This window comes from Peromyscus eremicus, chromosome 13 (assembly GCF_949786415.1).
Source record: "Peromyscus eremicus chromosome 13, PerEre_H2_v1, whole genome shotgun sequence".
Classification (NCBI taxonomy): domain Eukaryota; kingdom Metazoa; phylum Chordata; class Mammalia; order Rodentia; family Cricetidae; genus Peromyscus; species Peromyscus eremicus.
Genome location: NC_081429.1, coordinates 43,974,858 through 43,998,334, shown reverse-complemented (window position 1 = coordinate 43,998,334; position 23,477 = coordinate 43,974,858). Strand labels below are relative to the sequence as shown.

Genomic DNA, 23,477 nt, shown 5'->3' with positions numbered 1-23,477 from the left:
TGCAAAACTGGATGATACAGCTGTATTTTCAAGTGGGAAAGATGATTTAATACTCACGTTGGAAAAGGTAAACTTGTATCTTCGATTCCTCCAGGTCCCCATTGTCATTATAGCAAAATCAACCTTTAGAGAAATTATCTTGTGTGTGTGTGTGTGTGTGTGTGTGTGTGTGTGTGTGTGGTTAAGACGTTCCACTGCCGAGATAACTCGCTCTCTCTTTAATTCTATTTCCAACAAGCTCTACATCTTGGTGATTATCAGGGCATACAGAGGTAGTGTACGCACTGGCTCTGTGACCCTGCCTCAGGCATCGCAGTGTAAAAGCCATCCACTAGAGACCTGGCTAGCACAGAGTAGCAGCACCAAGATGTCAGAGTGAGAGCGGGACAGGAAACATCAGGAAACAGCTGGCTAACGTTTTCCTGTGGCCCAAGATTTTCCCTGCTAAGTGTCTGCTGAAAAGAGCTTTAATAAAGCCCTGATGTCTAATTCTTCCCAACTGCCCTCCCCTTTCCTCTCCTCTTCTCCCCTCCCCTCTTATCTTGTGTCTTCTCATTTATTCATGGGTGATCTTACTTGTGCACATATTGTTTTTTTACAGATTTAAAAATATTGATTCATTTCATTATATTATGATTCAGATTTTTATTGATTGATGAGAGGTTTTCAACAGTTTAGCTTGACAGTGTTGCTGTGTTCAGGATTTAGAATTCTTTTAAGTAGTATACATTTTCATGGTCTTTGGGAATTTTGTAATGATTTAGTTCTTCATAGTTTTAATTTAATGTGTTTTATATTCATTTGTAACTGAAAACTAGGAATTATAATAATGTATGATTAATTATGAGATTAATAGATAAACTCAAGCTAAAATGCATTAAAAACCATGATGTGGTATATATATATATAAAATATGTATTATGGAAAGAATTAGGACAAAATTAATGTAAAATTAATTAAAATTGGTGAGGATTTTTAAATGAATTTAAAAAATGATTAGCATGTATGCATTATTTTTCTGCAAAATTCATAAAAGTTGTTGTATTTGCTACATATAACATGTTTTAGGTATTCTGAAGTTTGTTAGTACCTCAGGAGTGAACTTTTCTTCATACCTTTGTTAATGGTGTGTTTACAGTTTAGATTCAATTATTTCAATTACAACTTATACCCAAAATATATTTGCTTAACTATATGTATCTTTCCAACACTTTGTTAATAATAAGAGTCTTGTTCTGAATAATTTCTTAAAATGTTAACTGACAACTCATACTGAGGACAGAGGAAAGTGCATCTGGATGGTCTTATGAAGACAGAGTCCAATGTCGTGTGTCAGCTGTGTGACTTTTAATAACCCTTGTTACCTCATTAAATCTCAGTTTCTTCAACTGAAAAACAGACATCTCTCTTATTGGATTAGTACACCAAAATACATTAACAAATATTATACCACACACAATTTAAAATAGCACGGGCTGTATTTATCTTTATTTGAGAGCTTCCTTGAAGGAAAAATTTGGCTTTTGAGGGTGAGTTTTAGACTTTTATCTGAATATTTTGCCGATTTTTTTTTTTACAAGAAATTGAAATCTACACAATAATTTGTTAAATAATATGAACTATCTAGCCATATTTAATACTTTATTTTGCTACGGGTCACTTATCCTGATTTGGAAAAACGTTATTCTTAGTAAGTGAAGATCATTTTAAAAGAAGTCTCTCCAGATGTAAACAATGAGTTAAGATTACAAGTACCCTCGCACATGAGCACACACATACATGCATGCCTGCACATAGACACAGGTTTGTATTTTAATTTATTTCCACATGGTAATTTTTATTATATATATTACATATGTGTGTGTGTGTGTGTGCTTACTCATTTTAAGGTTTTAGGGGAGCATTTCCTTCTTTTAAGATCAGTTGAGCCCTAAAGTTTAGCCGACGATCTCTAGACCAGCTCTCTAGAAACGATTTCCAGTTTGATTTGCCACCTGCCTAGCAAAGGATTCATGGTGATGATCTCGATGAAGTTGTTTGTTTTTCTCATTAGCATTATTTTAAAGCTTATTCCTCCTTCATTGGGCCTGACGCTTGATTTTCCTGTGATTTCTGCATCTGAAAGCTTTGCTCCCCAACAAGTCTTCATTTGAGTGTTATCACCATTGTCTTCTGTAGACCATAACTTCAGACTCTTGATTTGTCTGCTTCCTTCCAGGAAGAAAACGTCAAAACGGTCCTGATGAACCCAAACATCGCATCAGTGCAGACCAACGAGGTGGGATTGAAGCAGGCCGATGCGGTCTACTTTCTCCCCATCACCCCCCAGTTCGTCACGGAAGTTATCAAAGCTGAACGGCCTGATGGGTTAATTCTGGGAATGGGTGGCCAGACAGCTCTAAATTGCGGTGAGTTCTTTCCATCCAGGTATAGATTATTTTACCTAGGCACCAATGTGAAACGCGTGTTGCTTGTAGTCATCTAACAATTGTGTTCTGTGTATTCATAAAGCTTTTATCCTAATGTAGAAGGAAACAGCAAACGAAAGCCTTTAATACCGTGCAGTAAATTGTACTAGTTTATGTCACAAAATAGTAGAGATGTAAATAAATCTTCCCTTTAAGGTTCTGGAGTGGCCAAATGGATTTAAAAGATTTCCTTTTCCATCTTAGGACATTGTTAACATTGAAACTCATAACTGTTATGAATGGAAAATGAGAATTAACTATCATGCTCATGAGTCAACACTGTGGCATTTGCCTTTCACATGGTGGTATAGACTTGACTTTACTGCTCTATTATTGACTATGATGACTCTTTGGATGCAATCTTAAGAGTTATTTAAAAATTTTTTTTAGGTGTAATTATTTTACGTATATGGGTAATTTTGCCTGCATGTGTGTATATGTACCACATGAGTATCTGGTATCCTAGGACTTCAGAAGGCAGCAACAGATACCCTTAGAACTATAGTTGCTGGCCATTGTTATCTGTCTTGTGGGTCCTGGGAACTCAGTTCTGGTCTTCTGCAAGAGAAGCCAGTGCTCTTAACTTCTGAGTCATTTCTCTAGCCCTCAGATTTTTTTTGTTTGTTTGTAAACAATATCTTCAGTGTCTGTTAAGAAGACATAAGGTTTGAGATTATACAAACCATATATTTGATTCTTCTGTAGGAGTGGAGTTATTCAAGAGGGGTGTGCTCAAGGAATATGGTGTGAAGGTCCTGGGAACATCAGTTGAGTCCATTATGGCCACAGAAGACAGGCAGCTTTTCTCAGACAAGCTGAATGAGATCAATGAGAAGATTGCTCCCAGCTTTGCTGTGGAATCAGTAAGAAACTTTGTTTTTGGGATATGGGGGCATTACTCATCTCGGACCGAGGAAGAATGGTTTATCATGCCTGATAACTGTATCTAAAATCTTTATACTTGTATGTTTTCTTCAGAAATATTTTAACAACACAGAGACACTCATTGTGTGTTAATGACAGCAGTCAGTGATAAAATTTTAGAAATAGGTATTGATGTTTTACTCTGTGCAGTGGAAAATACAAACCCAGAGATGAATCCATTTGTTTGAGCCTAAAGCACCCATGATCTCTGGAACCAAAAATGCGATGATACTGACTTCTGATAGCAAACTTATTTTTGCCTTTTGCCTTCTCTTCATCTTGGGTCTTCCTGGGATAAGTCACACATGTTGAGTGTGAGTCTTAATACCTTGAAAATTGGATTCTTGGAAATAAACATCTAAGAGTGAAATGAATTTAGTCAGCAAGACTTATCCTGGATGCGTATATTTTTGGTATAGATCTGGGTTGACTTTTTCTATACTCATTTTCCATTATACATTATTTCTATTTTTTAGGATATTACCAATCACCAAGGAAAATTCAACTAGCTGTGTTTTTTTCCGCCCTGACTTTATTTTTGATTTCAGACATATATTTAGCGAGGTGGAAGCTTTAAACACAACCTCTCTATTGTAGAAATAGGCAAAGCCTTAGGGACGAGGCAATAATTCTGAGATGACTAAAACTGGGTGTATCTGACTCAGAAAAGATGCTACCAAGTGCATACCAGACTACAAAGCTGTCAGTCAAGAACAATCCCACATGAGCTCTCCTGAATGCTTTGGGAAGCTCTTGCCGTACATTCATACTTTCATTGCCAGATATAATTATGTCCTTGCATCCCCATGATAAGAAACAGGCATATGGGAAAGGTGTAATTACATTCCCATTGGTGGTGTAATAATACTCCATGACAGAAAAATATAGCCACCATATGTTGTATTCGGTAAGTTAAAAAAATTCCAAGCTGCAGAGACTGTTCTGAGAATAAATTTGATAAATGAAATATCTCCTTTTATATAGTATTCCTAATGGCATCTTGTTTTATCACCACGTTAGACTCTCGAATAGAAAACCACATTTTTTTCTTTAAATGGTAGACTTTCAAACTGAAGCTAAAACTGTTATTCTGTGTACCTTTCATTCTGAACTAAATGATGATTATTTCTGCTTCGACCATGACGTAGAGTTTAGAAAACAACTTAAAATTTACCTCATAAACATGAAAAAAATTACACCCGCTAGAATAACTTTTGTTCAGACATTATTTTTCAGAAGTACGTTAGGGGATAATAGAACATGTTCCCTTCTCTGAAATTCAACTGATTATCCTAGGTGTCTGGGCTCTCATAGTGTGGCTCTGCATGTTCCCCCGAGTGTGTGTGTGTGTGTGTGTGTGTGTGTGTGTGTGTGTGAGAGAGAGAGAGAGAGAGAGAGAGAGAGAGAGAGAGAGAGAGGGGGGGGGGTTTGTTTTCAGCTTCAACATCCTTGCTTTGTTCACAGATGGAGGATGCCTTGAAGGCAGCAGACACCATCGGCTACCCTGTGATGATCCGGTCTGCATATGCACTGGGTGGGCTAGGCTCTGGCATTTGTCCCAATAAAGAGACCTTAGTGGACCTTGGCACAAAGGTAAGTGTTTTTCTGAGCAATACTCTTACCAACCAAAGAAGCAGATTTGATGAACCTCTTCACTTAGAGGAAGTTCTGACCATTTCCCTATTCCTGTCAAGCATCCTCAAATGGCCCTGCCATTGAGAGATAAACAAGCACAAATCCTTGCACTGGAACACAGCATAACCCGTATGACTTGAGGTAAACCAGTGGTCACTCTACCTATCCATCCATTTTCACTGTGCTACTGAATTCACATTAAATCCACCTCTACCTTCCTCTATTTCAGTCTACTCTAAAACACCACCCAGATTGCTAAAATATGTTTTACTGGCTAAGAGAAGAGCAGAATAAAATGCCTCATTTTTCACATTAGTTTTGAGAAAATCTGATAAGGACACAGTCTCTCCCCAAAGTGCAGGTGTCAAAGTACAAAGGAGATCAACTTCTCAGTTGAAAAAAAATGAGTGAGGACACACAAGTCAGAGTGGAATATTTAGAGTTTGCAAAAGCACATTCATGCATCACTAGATGCATTTTGAGAGATTTAATAAAACTATCTTGACTAAAAAAATATATATATTCTCCATGAAACGGAGATTAACACACAGAACCTTGCTCCAGAGAGGTTTGTCTGTATTCTGTTTCCTAGAGAACCATACCTGGTTACACAGGGTACTCTGAAATGACGTTGAATGAGGAGATGCGTTGTACTTGGGAAATCGGCGCAGTGTGGGGATGGATTTGACATAGTTATTATGTAGTCATTTGGAAGGGGTCTTCGTCTCACACAATTTATAGCCTTTCATTTCTTACTTTTGAACTAACACAAAGTAAGGTTTTTGAGCTGCTGACATTGAAATTTGAAAGCAGATAAATACAGTTAAATATACTCAAATACTTGTAGTGACAAGCTTACAAGCTAACAACTTAGATTGTTCTCAAAAGTTGCCCAAATTATACATGCAAAAGACAACACATTTAAAATGAAAGCTTCTTTTTCCCATTCTGGACTTCAGAGTTATTCATTTAAGGCAAAAATATGTTTATGTAGTTATAAAATATATTTATATGTTATGAGTATTCTTAATATTAGCAATATACTTAGTGACAGTGAGCATACATTTCTCCTGTATTAAATATATTTTCTCCATAAAATGAAGCATTCTGAATTACCAATTTTTATATAGAGCATTTACAGTCTGAAGACAGTTTTTGGAATGAAATATTTTCAATTATTTCTATTCTGGTAAAATAATCAATTGTTGTTGAATACTTTTCCTTGTTGAAAAACCTTTATTTTTTCCCCTTGAGATTAATTAGTCATATCATTACATCTTAATCTGTCCTTTTATTCACTTGAGTTTCTAATTAGAGCCACTAGATGCTGGGCTGCATCATTTAGGTACTTAAGTTAACTTTGGAGTAAAATTGGAGACTTAAAAAACTTAAAATCAAGGCTAGGAGCTGGATTGAAATGATGCCAATTTTCCTTGTATTTAAATATCCATCGTAGTTTACTAGAATACACAACGTATTCCCCCTGTCTCAGGATTGTCTTCTTTTTGCAAAGAACCCAAATGACAAATTAAATCATTACTCATTTGTTAACAGTAGCTGCAGAGTGTCCTAACAGCTTTGAGAACCTCATCATGGGCAGATGCAGTGACTCGCATTTTCAGTTGCATGTGTTGAAGTCTATGGTGACAACTGAGGTTGCAGAAACCCCTGCGCTGAGCTACCTCACAGAAAATTTAATTGAGTTGTCACTTCATCATACAGCCTACTAATAATCTGAAATGAAATGAAAGTTCTTTCCATTTCACTGACATCCAAAATTAAATATTATGAGACAAAGGGATTTTTTTTTGTCTTCAATTGTCAGTCTCCACATGTCTTAAGATCAGAGATGGCCTCTTTCATATTTTGAGTTCAGCATTCTACCATACTGTGGGTATGCAGTAAACATAAAATGGTAATTACACTAATTCATATCTGTCTAATCAGCCATGTATGATATACGACTCAGAGTATTTAAGCACTTAGGCAGTGATTAACCATAATAATAGCTGCATATGATTCTTTTAATTCCCAAGTTGCATATGCCATCTTGGCTAACTGTTTACAGCCATCATCATCTCCCTTCTCTTCCTCATCAACACCAACTAACTTTTATTGTGTGTGCCACTGTACAAAGTACCCTCAGTTATTTTAGAGAAAACCGGAATCTTTAGACTTATTTTTCCACATTTATTTGTACTTATCACATTTTCTGGCTTCACAGAAGCCTTGCTACTGAAATAATTTCATTTCCCTCTGCCTGATTGCTCAATTATTTTCTCTTTTTCCTAAATTAGTTTGATTTAATGTCATATCAGCACTTTGAATGGCAAGCCTCAATAACCCAAATCAAGCATATTCACTGCAGGATACTATTCCTGGTCTCACTGATTTTCTGACACCCTACGCCTTCTAGAAGGTGGGGGAGAATGGAGATGCGGTTTAAGACTTTAGTGCTGACCAGGATTTGGGTCAGAGCACTTTCTTTGATGTCCTTATTTAAACCAGTGCCTTTCCTTAACTCTTGGGTATCTGTGTCATCAATTTCCAGGCGTTCGCTATGACTAACCAGATTCTGGTGGAGAGGTCAGTGACAGGTTGGAAAGAAATAGAATATGAAGTTGTCCGAGATGCGGATGATAACTGTGTTACTGTCTGTAACATGGAAAATGTTGATGCCATGGGTGTTCACACAGGTAGGCAAAGAATCTATAAGAATTATGCCTTTGGCTCAAGACTCTGATCACCATAGCAACCTCTATAAAGTACTTTACCACTCTTAGCTGACAGACTAATGATAACACTTAACATTTATACATAGTATTTTATAGCATTGTACATAGTCTCATTTTTGGTTTGGAATTCACACAATCCCTCTTCAGTAAGGTGGATATTATTATCCTGAGTTTAACTGGGGAAAGTCAGATAAGCAATGAATTTGAGTGAAAGCTATGACAGTGTTTGAAAGTAAAGCCAGCCCGCAAAGCCTTAAAACACACTGATGTGCTAGTCTCCAAGTGATTGAGAAAATAGTCTCAACAATGATGAAAACAAGTTTTTATCAAGATAAACTAATTGGCTCTAGAGGACAAAGATGATAACTTACATTCCAGAAATGCTAAGCTGAAGATGTGGTAGGAACTTCGGAGAAAGGAGTTGGGACTCTAGAATGGGATACGTGAGAATACAGAAATTAAAAGTTGACACAAAGTCATTGGAAATCATTTAGTGTAGAAGAAATGATTGAAACTAGAGACACACACACCATTTTAATGATATAGGCATAGAAAGAGGTGAGAAGAGGGTCAAATTTTGATACGATGGAAAACAATTCAATTTCTAGGGCAGGATAAAGAGAATTAGTGTTGAAGCAAGGGGGATAAATAGAAAGCTAGAAGGAAATTTAGCTGGAATAATATCATGTAGGGCAATGCAAGAACTTATTTTACAAAAGAGCTTTCTTTGTGGAAGTATTAATTCCTATGCTAGGTCAAGAATGAAGATTTAATTTGGGTTTTTAGAAGTTCAAGAAGAAAAATTAGATACATCAAGTTATGGAACCCATATGGAATGGGATTATATGATAAGGAGGGATATGAAACTTGACAAACTTCCAAGATGTTTAGTGATGAGGAGAATGAAAAGTTTGTGTGTCTGACAAAGCTGGAAATGGGTTTCTTGAGGAGAGGGTTACTGAGTATATCCGCATGTAGAAGGTAGGAGAATAGGACGCTGGGACCGAAGATTCAAAGGCCTCCTGTTTGAGAAGAATAAGAATGGGAAGAGAGAAAAGAGAGGGTTGAACAAGTCAAGATGCAAGGAGAGAATATTCTTTGGAAGGAAAAACTTGAGAGACAATTTGAGATGAAAGAGCAGCTGAAGGGACTGATGAAAATCTAGTAAGCTGATAATTAAGCTTTACCAGTTAGATGAATGTGGCAGAAGTTAGGCGGGTTTTCATAACTAAGGTATCAATCACATAGGCAAAACAAGAATTATGAAGAATACCTGATGTCTCACTCATATGAATGTGAATATTAATTTTAAACCTTTCTTGAAATCTTTAGCTTACTCTGTGCCCTCTATCATTTAATGACATACATTAAGTCATTCAAGTTGGTCATTAAAATATGCCACCAAATAATGAGTGCTGCTTGTGTTAACAGGTGATTCAGTTGTTGTGGCCCCTGCCCAGACACTCTCCAATGCAGAGTTCCAGATGCTGAGACGCACATCAGTCAATGTTGTTCGCCACTTGGGCATTGTGGGCGAGTGTAACATTCAGTTTGCTCTTCATCCTACTTCCATGGAGTACTGCATCATTGAAGTGAATGCCAGGCTGTCCCGGAGCTCTGCCCTGGCTTCCAAGGCCACTGGGTAAGACCAGAATGATTGATCACAGGTTTGCAATTTCTTTGCAGGTAGAAGTGGGAAAGTGACTGCTAGTGGAAGACCATTCTGTAAAATATACCCCCCCACTTCCTGTGTGCTAGCTCCAGAACATTTAGAGAACCCCAAAGACATGGTTATTAATGAGCTCACTGCTGTATTGAAACAAATGATATTGCTAGCTGACTTTGTTTGCTGGCTAATCATAAACCAATCAAAATCTGGCTGGTCAAATCAGGTTGCGAAAAATATGCTTCTTAATTGCACTTTGCAGATGTTGTGAAAAAGTGAACATTGATCTTTAATTTTAGTTTTTAATTGCCTATACAAGTGGTTGATAAAATATACTTTATTTAACTCAAGATTATTTTGATTTTAGAAATGTACACAATAAAACATACAACATTATCCATCAGCTTATAATTAACAGTTTAAAAAATTCACACAATTTTTAACAATGTAGGATCTTTCCATGGATAAATGTTACAACCAAATAAGTAAGTTCGATGTCCATTTAACAGAGGCTAGCAAGCATAATTGGAAGGAAAGTAAATAAAGCCTCTCATTTCTAATGCTATTTTTTAGCCTCTGGCATTTAAGTTTTATGACATTTAAATGAAGAAAATATTTGCTTCCTTAGTATTTTCATGTAGCTACACAGTGGTGCAAGGTTGTAGCGCTCTGTGCATGAGTCAGAAGACCCGTCTTCTTGCTTGATTCATCAACTGACATGAGTTTGGGCATAGCACTTACCTCCTTCAGTTTTCTTCCTATTAGATATGAACTTGTACTAAATAACTCGTATCTAGTTCTATGAGTTATTTTTATCAAATAAAATCATCTGAACTGACATGCCAGAGGATAGCCATGTTTCTAGAGGATTAGTTTTTACAAGAGCCCAAAGTTCAAATATTTGGAGACAGAATGAGAGCTCAAACTTGTGAGTCCATATTTCCCTGCCATTTACAATACACCCTAGCTCCAGCTGTCTACTTAGATACAGATAGCTACGTGTGTTTTCTCAGAGAACATTTTGCAGATTCTAATCTGAGTGGACGTTGAACGCAGGTAGAGGAGGTGGGAAATCTTATTTATCAAGAAACCTATTGATTTTTGTGTTGAAGGGATGAAAGCTGGAGGCTGTAGCTATACAAACTGGGCTTAAGAGTGAATTCTCTACTGCTGTATGCTTTATCATCCATCAAATTATTTTGTAAGTGGCTAGTAAATATTTATACAGGGCCAAAATCACACGTGTCTTATACCTTGAAGTAGACTAATGCTGGGATTTTAAAGAAAGATTTGTTCATGTTTGGAGTTGTTTCAGTACTTATTGCTCAAATTAAAAAAAAAAAAAAGAAAACAGAGATAAAATATCTATGTCTCCTGCATCACAGCTACCCACTGGCATTCATTGCGGCAAAGATTGCTCTAGGAATCCCACTTCCAGAAATCAAGAATGTGGTATCTGGTAAGACATCAGCCTGCTTCGAGCCCAGCCTGGATTACATGGTAACCAAGATTCCTCGCTGGGATCTTGACCGTTTTCATGGAACATCCAGCCGAATTGGTAGCTCAATGAAAAGTGTAGGCGAGGTGAGTCCAGGATTTAGTATTCCACTCACATTATATTCAGTTTCAGTAATCTTGTCAACTCCTTAATACCACTGAAAGTCATAGGGTTGATTGGATATTGGGTTCCTGGCTGGAGAACATGTGGGAGTTTCATCTCCTCTTTAGTGTTTTACTATCTCTCCTTTTGAGATTTAGTATGTTCTTTATTGCATGATATTTTTGTGGATTCAGAGTTCCATACAAAGGTAAGAATATATATCATAGGTATATATAGATACAGCTGAGATGAAATTTGTTTTTTAACCAAATCTAGAAATAAAACAGTATAAAAGATAGTATAAGGGCTGGCAAGATAGTTAGTGGGTAAAACTTTTTTTGCACAAGTAGGAAGACCTGATTTGCATCCTCAGCACCCACAAAATGTCAGGTGTGATGGTGTGTACACGTAATTCCATTACTGGGTGGGATAGTGTTGGGAAGAAGGAGGAAGGGTGGAGACAGGCAGATTGGCTGTCCCCTGGCCAGAGGCTCCCTGCCCACCCAATTCAGCTAAATGGCAAGCTCCAGGTTCAGTGAGAGATCTTGTATCAAACACTAATATGGAGAAGCAATTGTGAGTCGTCTCAATATCAAGCTCTGGCATCCACAGCACATGGATCAGCAAGTACACGCCACACACCTACAAGCTAATGCATAAATATATCGTACATACAAACACCACACAACAAATAGTGCAGTGATCCAAAATCACATCTGGTTTGAAGTCAGTTACTTGACTTTAGTCCATTCATGTGAACTGTGGCTTTCATTTTCTTATACTGCACAATTTTCCCATCTGTATAGGAGACAGGCAGACTCCATTTGCTTTCACAAGCCTTCAAGGGCGACAATTCCAAACTGAGCAAGCACAGTGGAATATTGATCTCCTTCCCCTGAACTGAAAGGTCCTGATACTTTGTTTACCCATGCTCTCAGGAATCTCCCCTTACTTCTAATTACATTTGGGACAGTGGAACAAAGGTTGTTTGCTGGGAATTAGTGATATTGGAATATGTATTTTTTTCACACAGTTGTCACAACAATTTCCTAATCTATCATTAATGTGATAATCGTGAAAGCTTACTCAAGGTAGTGTTATAACCACTGATATTTTAAACTGGAACCGAAAATCATATAGCCATCTACTGTTCCAGGGAGAGATTCAAAGACAGTGTTCATCCACTAACATAACTTGGTAGGTTGAAAGGCCAGATTAAATTATGTTTTGTACCAATTGGTTTAGACTAAATTATTCCATTTTTTTGGATACAATTAGCTATAAAGATTGTAAAAAGACACATAGAATTTGTCATGGCGGAATTTATTCTCCACCTACATTTAAAAATCGTAACCTATCTGTATTTGTTATGATTCTTAGTGGTCTACTAATATTAATACTATAGAAAAGCCAAGCTATCATGGATCCTGACTGATACTCTTAAAATAAGCTGTTTTTGTATTAATATGTTTTTTTCTCCTTATTTGCTCTCTATTCTGAAGGACTTGCGGTCTTTTAAGGGGAGGGTCCCTATGCCCTAGCTATTTGTTCATTTTAATACTATTATGTTTCAAAACAGGCACAGGCAATATTTTCCTTACTCTCAGGAAATACAGCTACATTCACTGGCTGCTAAAAAAACAAGTAAAATGTTAAGGGTTCATTACATTAAAAAGCATGGAAAAAAGGGAAAAGGAAATAAGAAACAGAACCTCAAAATCTACCGATACTCTCAGAATTTTTTTGCGGTTATCAAGTTTTTGGAAAATATTACACTCCTAATTTAGTCAGAAGTTAAAAATATGTGACCTTGTTCTTTCAATATAAGCTCTTTCATGTGTATTCCAGGTCATGGCCATTGGTCGTACCTTTGAGGAAAGTTTCCAGAAGGCTTTGAGGATGTGCCACCCATCTGTGGATGGGTTCACTCCCCGTCTCCCAATGAATAAGGAATGGCCAGCAAACCTGGATCTCAGGAAAGAGCTCTCTGAACCCTCCAGCACTCGCATCTACGCCATTGCTAAGGTAATGTGGGGTGAGGTTCCTGGAATGGCCTCGAAATTTGGTCAGCTCGGCAAACAGTTGCAAAGTGTCTTCTGACCTCTGTGTCATCACACATCTGTGCTTGTACTCTGTCACTCTCACACACATATAAACACACCTCTCTCTGATCTCTCTCATACACACTCTCTGAATTTCATTAGACATTCTTCTAATTGAGTAATAAAATGTGTATATACTTTTTTAAATATAGCTCGAAGCTTGGACCTGAGGGCACATTGCGCTTTTAAAAGATAACCACACAGGCAAAATGGCCCATCCTTTTAGTATACACAGCACCGGTTCTTTAAGATTTTATAGTACTGATTTGTCCTTTCTTGTAACCTTTGTCAATGTTTCTTGAAAATGCATGCAACTGTATTTAGAGAGGAGATCCATACATTGGTATCATATAGCACATCCGACCAAAGACCCTGCCTGACATAACCCCTTTTGTTTTTTTTCTGTGTTTAAACATCAGGCTATCTAGACTGACAGTAGGATTTTCCATGTAATTATCTTATTGGTGTTACTTTTAGAACAAAAAGCCCTGCGTTTCTCACTTCCATCTCCTAGTTCCTTTTCATGCAAATGAGGTGCCACTTTAATCTCCATTCATATTGACTGTGCTTAGAGTTTTGAAGTTTCAGTTCATCTGATTTTATGAAAGGTGACTTGGGCAGCTGGAATCTGTCTGGTCAGAAATCCCTCAATGGCTTTTTGACATTTAAGGAAGCACAGGCATTAATCCTCCAACAGTGTCAAACCACACTGGGTCCACAAAGCTCCCTCGGCCATTTTCTGTGTGTGTACATGTGGGATGAGCTAGTGAAAATATGAATTTTATCTTTAAAGAAGAAATCTGACTTACAGAATGCCTTTGTAGTAACAGAAAAAAAAATGCAGTTTATGATTTGAAGTCACTGCAACTCAGGAGCATTTAGGGACAGTCCTGCAGAGAGCCGATGAAATAGGAATATTTCTCTCATAGCGTCTGATATAACTCTCCTCATTCTCATGGTTTCTACTCGTAAAATAGTTAAGTCTTGTTGAACTTCTGGGAGAGACTACTATCTTTGATATATACTTTTTAGTCTTGAATTTCAAAACTGATGTTTTTCGGGAGTGTTGGGGTGCAACAACAAAGTGAGATTTTTCTGGAAGGCCCTTTGACTGTATTTATTGTTCCTTTTTTAGTCTTTTATTTAAAAAGCAATCTGTGACATTCATATGTGTGGGTGTGGATGTGTAAATACATATCTATATATCTATATATAGATATTCATTTTTTTCCCCTGGGGAAGAGCAGTAAATGGATTTTTTTTCTTGAGTCTAGCAATCATGTTTCTGTTACTTCAAGCAGATGAAAAAGGAAAGCATTTCCTAGTTCCCAGCCAGGCTGTAAAACTCAGGGAAATCTCTCATTCTTTCCTAACAGACTTACAAAGGATGGGAACGCAGGGCAAATGTGTGGAGGTTCATTCTGCACAGAGCACGCTGTGTACAAGCCCAAAGTGCAGGCTTGGGGATATAAATTATTGTCTGCCAGAGTGCTGGGACAAGGAACTGATTTCTGTTTGTTAGAGGCCATCATTACTGTTCATAGCCACAGCAACCATGAACTTGGTGATTTTGACAAAGAATGTAAGGACAGTGCAGGGCTGAAAGGGAAAAAAAATGAAGGGCGGGTGTAAATCCCCACCTGCTTTCATGATTCTCCAAAAAGGGCAACACACTCTGAGGTCTGGCTTCTGCGGCAGTCTTATTTCAGGATGACTGGATCATTACCTCTTTTGATTTGGGGAGAATGCAGGGCATTAGTTTTGATTTGGGGGGAACATTTGAGCACCCTCACCTGTGTTTGGGGTCATCATAGACTTCATTACAGTGGGGTGACACGGCATAGTCACAGTGTGGAAAGATGAAGTCTCAAGACTCACAGGCTTGCTTCGTGATGGAAGCAGGGTCTGACTGTAGGCTCTCCTTCCTCGGAGGGAAATGGGTATCAGATTCTAGGCCCTTGTTCATTTCGCATCATCAGGTGTAATCTTTATTTGATCTGTAAAAGGTATGAGTGACTTACTTTCTATGCACCTTATATTATTAATGGCTGGCAGCTTTTAATCTCTTAGGAAATATGATCAATGTAGATCTTAACGATATGGCTGGGATTTTTGTGAATTACTAAGAGTAATAGGAATAAAGTTAAAAAATGAACATGACTTTGAGTGTTTTCATTAAATGTTATTATGTTCATGGTGGCGCACGCCTTTAATCCCAGCACTCAGGAGGCAGAGGCAAGCAGATCTCTGTGAGTTCGAGGCCAGCCTGGTCTACAAAGTGAGTTCCAGGAAAGGAGCAAAACTACACAGAGAAACTCTGTCTCGAAAAACCAAAAAAAAAAAAAATGTTATGTTCTAATCAAGTGTATTGAGAATCATGCTATAGCTTAAAGCTTACAGTCATGGACTTTCTGACTTAGAAATCTTAGAAAACTAAGATTTATTGATTTGAATGTAACAGCAGAGTTACTAGTTACATGCATTTCTCTTCTGAGTTTAAAAATAGAAAGTGTCACTCTAAAATAGTCTTGAAGTAGATATTAGATGTTATTATTTTTTACTGGGTATGTGTCCATTTGCATAAATATAAAAATAGCAATGGGCACATTTTGAGTGTGAAATATTTGGTCTGAGAGTTATCTATTTTTGCTAGTGCATTCAGCTCAATGAGTAGTTAGCATTTTACTTATGAGAAATTGTTAAAGTGAGCTTACGAAAATGGTGGGAGCTGCCTGTAGAGTTAGGATTATGATGTAATTTGATCCTTCTTAATTACAAATAGTTTAGGAAATAATAACCTTGTCAACTAAGTAGGAGGAGATAGGACTTTTCAAGACTGTTCTGAGCACACACAATTTTTGCGACTCAAAGTATTGCCCCTGTATGCCACTTGTGGGTGCAGATAACAGCACCCCAAGTTTATGTCAAGGAACACAAATGATTCAGTCTCATATCTCCGTTGGTAGCTTGGCCCCAGGCTCTGTAGTAACATGGAAAGGAACAGCTCTTACGTTTCCAACTGAATAAGGCATTTAGAAAATGATTGCCAAGGAAAATGTTTGCTCTTCTTCTGGCAGGCCTTGGAAAACAACATGTCCCTCGATGAAATTGTGAAGCTCACATCCATTGACAAGTGGTTTTTGTATAAGATGCGAGACATTTTAAACATGGACAAGACCCTGAAAGGACTCAACAGGTAAGAGGAGTGTTTCGAACCAGTCTACATATTTCTGGTGCACTTTGTGAGTGGTCTTCTTATACAGTTAGTCAAAAGTCTGCTTCAGACAACATTAGGAAATGGTAGCTTTTGCCCAGAGATGACGGGTGGCTTCTCAGATACGTTTTGAAAGGCGTTTATTAATATTTTGAGTCATTTCTACTTTCATTGTTGACATCAGTGTGTTTTTTAACTAAATTTTTTGAGCTCGGAATAATTAGTATACATCTATAAATGTGTATTAATTTACATATTGTTAATCAGAAATTCAACAAGCAATATTTCAGTTTTATGTACATTTTCTTTTCAGTTTTGAAGCCTAGTTCTGCTTTTAATATTAACCTACAAATTGCTATGTATTGATAGAGAATTTATTCCTCTTGTATTCTACTGATATTTTTAACATGAGGACTTTCATTTCTGCATATAAATAAGCCACTCTCATGTGTCTGTCAACAGTCTCTTTACCTCTGACTAGTTTTCAATTTTTATTTCCTCATGGCCAGTTATTTACAAAATTCATTTCATGTTAAGAATATTCTGACAATGTCAGATATTTAAAATTTATTCTTTTATTTTTTTGTATTTGAAGACTGCCCATGGGTTAGATAAATTTTACACACACATCTTTGGAAAGAGGAACATCTAGTATCAAATTGAGATGTAAGGTCATTTTTGGCTTCTTTCTCTAATACACCGAAAGATACTAATATTAGAAAGAAATTATCGCCAAGCCTAGCGATATATTTAGAGACAGAAAGATTTGGTAGTATAAATTCTTTTCAAATGACTTGGGGGAAATGCACACAATTTAATTATATAAAAAGTTGAGGACAATAGGAGACCCAGAAGGTGGGTTGCTCATTTGTTTAGCAAGGACAACAGATAGCAGGGTTGTTACATTGCCTAATTGAAGTGTTCACATAACAGCAGGCAGCGAAACACCTGATTTTCTTTTGGAATAAATAACATTAGTCTTTGAAAAAAATCTATGTAATAATTATCCATGTTAAAATCTCGATTTTGTACACAGGGGTTTTGCCAAACAAAGGTGAGACTGACCACTGTTGCTGGTAGCCATCCTTTTAAGAGCGTGTGTAAAATGAACAGTAGTCAGCAAATTTGACAGAATGGAGCCTATACATTTGTCTAAGGATTTTGCTGACTTAGGGTTTCTTTGCTTGGTTTACGACACCAGTAGAACTTCCATGTTGAGCTATATAGCCTGTTTCACTGTTCTGTTTTAGACAACAGATTTCAAAAGCCTATGCAAGCACTCCAGTGAAACCACACGGGGGCGCTAGAAACTCACAGTATGCCAAACAGACTTCGAGTGAGTGGAGAATCCAGATACTGTGATTGAAGTGTGAACTTGATAGACAGTCTGATTTGGGGGCAAATTTAATCTTTTAACTGAATAGTTTTTGTTCCAGCCAGAACTCAGGTTAAGATTCCAACGAAGAAGAAATAGGTGTATATTGATAGAAAACAGGTGTTTGGAGAAGAACTAGCTCACTGCTCTAGGCATCTTAAAACTATCATCTTTGACTTCAGATTCTGTTGCAGATTCTTGCTGTCAAGTCGACATTTTTAGTTTCCATTTTCTGATATAAGCACATTAGTAATTAAATATTCTTTTCTTTGTGCATAATGATCTGCATAAAGCTATCATAGAGCTTTTTAAATAATTTTAAAGGTTCTAAAACATTATCTATCATTGTGTAAATATGTTTTGATGCTTATTATAGCTTGAGGCTCAAAATGCAGTAAACCTGAATTTTGTTTTAATTATCTGAGACTGTTCACTTTCTTTTTGAGTTCCACTGACTTAACACATAGCAATGTGGTGATTGTTAGAAATGTTTCATAAATAAGAAGGCTGGATGGCCACTGAGGCTGTCTGTCTCAATTCTACTATGGAATATAAGGGTCTGAAGTCAAAAGGATATTAAAGTTGACTGATTCTAAGTGTTTGAGACTCAAGTTGTCTGGCCCTGTTTTGATTGTTCTTAGCATTATCCTGGGCTATGAGGTCTTTTATTTCCTTAGAAGCTATTAAATGTCCAGAAAGGTTTAGTTCTCAAATTATGCATAATTCCCAAAACAACAGAAACACCTTATCGCTAGTTGACATCAAGGAGTAGACTGACACGTTGCCAGTTTGGATAAGGGTTAGAAAGACCAGTTGTTCTTTTACATTTTCATTTGTTCGTGGTTTACTTTGTTTTAAAATCTTAACTGTTCCCATGTTGGAAATCTGACTTTGGATGTGGGCCCAGGAGGTATTTATTTATTTGATGTATGTTGAGAGGACTCCAAAATTTTCCTGCCTCCGCATATCTCTGGTGCCCATGTGCACAAATCCTTTTGCAATTTTCATGTAGATTTCTGGGGAAATAGACGGCAAGGGTCTCTCACTTGGGAGAAGAGGAGAAACATGAACAGAGGATAAATATAGAATACTTGTCATGGGTTGTTTAACCTTGTTCTTATGTATCAAAGACATCCAGGCTGTGGGGCCATATAGATTAGCTTACTATACTATCTACCCACTGTGGAATTATGGGTTCACTACTTACTCTGGATTCATATTCTTCCTGCTAATGTATGCATAATAGTTTTGGTCATGAAGCTCAAATAGTAAAAGAATCAAGGTTTCCTAGCACATGTCAAGTGCCCAAGGAGAGTTTTTCTTTTTCCTCTTGAAATAACAACTGTAAATGACTTTAGAATATATGCATTTAAAGGTTCATTTTTAAGAGATACACTTGGAATTTGCTGATGTAGTCTACCATGTGTCATTCTTTAATTTTGTTTCTGATACATTGCCATCTGTTTTAACAATAGACCTATTTTTAAGGAAGTCATGTTGGTGATACAAACACAATCATCACCAAGGACCAATCCATTATGATGACAAGCCCAAATTCGTCTCTACAGTTAGTCATGCTGTAAAGTTCTAAAATCCAATAAACAAATTTGGAGAGGACAATAAACATCACTCAAACTTGTGGGCAGTTTTTACATGGTCTTCTAAAGTGGAATTTGGAATTTCACTCAACTCTCCAATGCAGTGTACTCATGTATTTAGAATATGTGTGGATGCCCGCCGAGAGGGACGAGTGCCAAGTGACTGAAGCAAGGTGCAAGTTATAGAAATAAGTAATGTGAGGATTACAGCAAGGGATCCTCCTTCCATGAAGGGTAGTGTGAAACATGGGGTGTGAAGTCTAAGCCTTCATCAGTGCCGTCATTTGAGGTGAAATGTGTTGTGGTAATAGGTTCAGTGTCTTTTCCCCGCCCCCAGATCTTAATTTTATTTTTTTCTTTCTCCTCTGCCTCTCTGTGTCTCTCTGTCTCTGTCTCTGTCTCTCTCTCATCTATCTCTCTCATCTATTCTTCTATCATATATTATATCCCAACTGCAGTTTCCCCTCCTCCTATACTCCCAATCCCTTCCACCTCTTTCCCACATTCCCTCTCTCCCAGATCCTCTCCTTCTTTCCTTTCAGAAAAAGGCAGTCATTCCGGGGAGATCAACTAAACATGGCATATCAAGTTATAATAAAACTAGGCACATCTCCTCATACTGAGGTTGGATGAGGCAAGACCAGTAGGAGGAAAAGGGTCCCCAAAGCAGGCAAAAGAGTCAGAGACAGTCCCTGCTCCCGCTGTTAGGAGTCCCACGGGAATTCAAGCTACACGACCATAACATATATGTGGAGGACATAGGTCAGAACCATACAGGCTCCGTGATTGTTGTTTCAGTCTCTGTGAGCCCCTATGAGCCCTTGTTAGTTGACTCTGTGGGCCTGTTCTTGTGGTGTCTTGACCCCTTGGGCTCAGTGTCTTAACCCTAAGTGTTTACCTTATCAGTACTCAGTTCTGATCATTGTAATCAATCCATGAGCATAGAAATGATGACATATATGATACTTTGAAAACCACATCCGTGTTTACTAATCAAGATGACAGCCATTATTTAGGCAGCTTCAGCCCAAATTTTCCCTTTTCCACTTCTCTTCACTGACTTTCATTTTGCCTTTAATTGTTTAATTGCTGCTGAAGAAGATGTTAGGGAAGTTTATCAAATTAACAAATGGTACACTGACATTAGTCAACACAAGGTAACACCATTGATGTGAATTATTTGTTTAGACTTTGAATGGTTTCTCTTTACTGAATGTGCTATGAATTATGTTATGTAGGATGCACCCCCCACCCACCCTCCATCCCCCCCCCAACGCACGAATATGCATTTGAACTGTAATTTGGAGGTCCAGTACTTCTCAAATATACCTATTAACTGCACATTGATAGATCATTGATAGAATGATAGATTATTGCAAGGAATTTGAGAAGTTAAGACTTTTTGAATTTCTAGTGAAATTAAACATGCACACACAGACAAAGACGCACATATGTTTATGGGTATGAACAGGTGTGTTAGGTACCATCTGGAATAACTAAGACTACATGCAATAAAAACCTCCAGCAGAGGTACATTTGCCAATAGAGGCATGGTAGTTATCACCATAAACCAGCACCTATGATAAATATTTTAATTGTATTAGCAATGACTGGATAAACACAGTCTTAAAGATCACTTAGCTGGAATGACATTGCTATAACTAAAGAAGAAAGGAAAAATATAAGAAGGCTCATTTGTGAGCAGGAACTATTTTAAGACCTTATTGCCCCAAACATTTTATTTATAGCATCAAATTGAATTGGACAATTTTCAGTTAAAAGGCAATCATACCATTTATATAAATATATACAGGTCAGAAAAAAAATTAGCCCTTCCCTATCCTCTGTCTGTTACTCTAAAATTGTGTATTTCCAAACATTATTCTTCTGGACTCATTAGCTATTTCTAATATAAGCTCTTCAAGGATGTTATTTCACCTGCCTAAGTTAAAGAATGTTACATTAATAAAAGCTGGCTACAACAGAGCTGCATTAAGCCTTACAGTTTTTTAAGTGAGTGTTTTAAAGGAGAGATAGCCTGTCCACGTTACGTCACCAGATGGAAGGTGTCACATAATTTATGGCAATGGCAGTTTTCCTGGAATGGTCCATTTTTCCCTCTGGCTTTTATGCCTTGGTTAGTGATAACTGTTTAAAGGAATTTGTTTTCCACCACTTTTAGATGTTTGAAAATAGTGTATAGACCCAGTGAGATATATTTTAGACCACGCAAACTTTAGAAGCTAAGATTTGGATTTATTTTTCTATGGAAGATTGACGTAAATTTGCTATCGGTTCCTGGGAAAGACAGACATTACTTTTATTCAATATTCTATGGGCTTCTATGATTTTCATGCTAAGCCAATTCTGATAATATTAATATTCTCTTTCCCTTTCATCTCATCGCCCCTTACTGCTATAGTCAACGTACTAAAGAAGGGGAAAGCACAATTTTCAAGGGTCCAGTTTCCATCTGAACTTTACTATGTGTGCGTGATAAAGTATGCCCATTGGTAGGTGCTGAAAAATCACAGGCATGCCTATTGCTTAGGGAGACAATCTCGGGCAAGCCTAGTGAGTTCTGCTTGGGCATTCAAGTGCTAAATTGAGCTCAGTAAAGTTGGCCCTTTCCCTGCAGCCACAAACTTCTGGCTGATGTAATAATGCAGGTGTCACCTTAGCTGGAACAGTCCCTTTGAATGCCCTCTCCTACACATGCTAGTTTCTATTGACTTTTTATTTAACTTGCTCACAAGGCATGGCAAAATCAGACAGGAACACTTTGTGCTTACGTTTGATTGAACTTTTCAAGGGAAAGTGTCACCCAAGCATTGTTATTACTTAGACATAAGAATGAGAATGTCTCTGCTTTAGATCCTGGTATTAATTTGTAATTTCTGGGTTAAAATATTAAATATAGAAGTAATTCAGGGAAACATATATAAATATAACATATTTGCCTGTATAATTTGTATATTTTAGAATGACATCCATTTATAATACTATTTATTCTTTTGGATGTAGAACAGGATGTGAGCAATAGGATAATTTAGTGTAAACCCCTAATTTGGTTCCCGGGAAATGTCCCTTCACAGTAGTACCAACTTACTGTATTTCTTAATTTAATCCTAATTATAGCAAATGCTCCTTTCTTACTGTACTAGGCTGACATACAAGTTGCTGAATATGTAACAATTTAAGTGTTAAACATGACAGGAAATCCACTTTTCCAGTCATGACGTTTTACTATTCTGTGTCTTTCATCTTCATATTCCTAGCTACCTATATGATGAACATTTTTTTTTAATTTTTTTTTCCTTTGTTCTTTTGATTTTCTGAGACAGTATTGCAGGAAGCCTTGGCTTGCTTTGAACTCACCAGGTGGCTGAGGGTGGCCTTGATCTGACATTCCTGCCTCTGCCTCCGAGGTGCTGGGATTACAGGTGTGTGCCATCTTGCCTGGTTATGATGACGTTCTTTGAGAATAATAAATTTGAAGCAAGAATATTTTTCTTTAAAACAGGAATATTGCTATGGGAAATTTTATGTCTCAAAACTAATACAAAAATGCATTATATTTTTACCTTGCTTTTATGTTTTATGTGATGAGATAGGCCATTTTAAGTGATCTCATTGAAATAATATGATTCTCTTAATTTTAACTGAGTCTATTTAATTACACATGACACAAAAATTTACACAAAATATTTAATGTCCTGAAAAAAACCTCATTTATTAGTTAAATAGTAATTTCATAGTTTTGATAATAATTGTGAAATTTTCAAGTGTAGAAGCATTCTTATGATTCTGGTATGGACAAGATGTTTTACTCAAAAGCTTTTCAGAGTGATATTCAGATAATCCATAAAAATTCATATTATGTTATATATATATTTCTGTATATTAATTTTACATATCTGAAAATATAAAACCTTAAGTTGATTAAAAAGCACATATACTAGTGGTATAAAAGTATAAATATTAATAATTACTAGGTTATCTATTTGTCAGTGTGTCTAATGGCAGCATGATAGATTGGGCATTTACTATTCCTTTATTAGTAACTGTGTTTATTTATTAGTATTTATTAATAAATATTTATTTGGTGCCTACTGTATGTGAGGCCTCACACTAGGTCCAGTATCTTTTGATGAAGAATA

The 23,477-nt window shown here is 36.9% G+C and overlaps 1 protein-coding gene across 2 annotated transcripts in view; it reads left to right on the top strand.

Annotated features, from left to right (window-relative positions):
- Cps1 (carbamoyl-phosphate synthase 1) overlaps positions 1-23,477 on the top strand; it is a 187,014-nt gene that overhangs the window by 111,648 nt on the left and 51,889 nt on the right. For both annotated transcript variants that reach the window (XM_059278327.1, XM_059278328.1), the window contains 8 exons: positions 2,219-2,408; positions 3,174-3,331; positions 4,857-4,985; positions 7,579-7,723; positions 9,194-9,404; positions 10,814-11,012; positions 12,877-13,053; positions 16,208-16,326. In XM_059278327.1, coding sequence (XP_059134310.1) covers positions 2,219-2,408; positions 3,174-3,331; positions 4,857-4,985; positions 7,579-7,723; positions 9,194-9,404; positions 10,814-11,012; positions 12,877-13,053; positions 16,208-16,326 — 1,328 coding nt within the window. The remainder of the gene's footprint in view (positions 1-2,218; positions 2,409-3,173; positions 3,332-4,856; positions 4,986-7,578; positions 7,724-9,193; positions 9,405-10,813; positions 11,013-12,876; positions 13,054-16,207; positions 16,327-23,477) is intronic.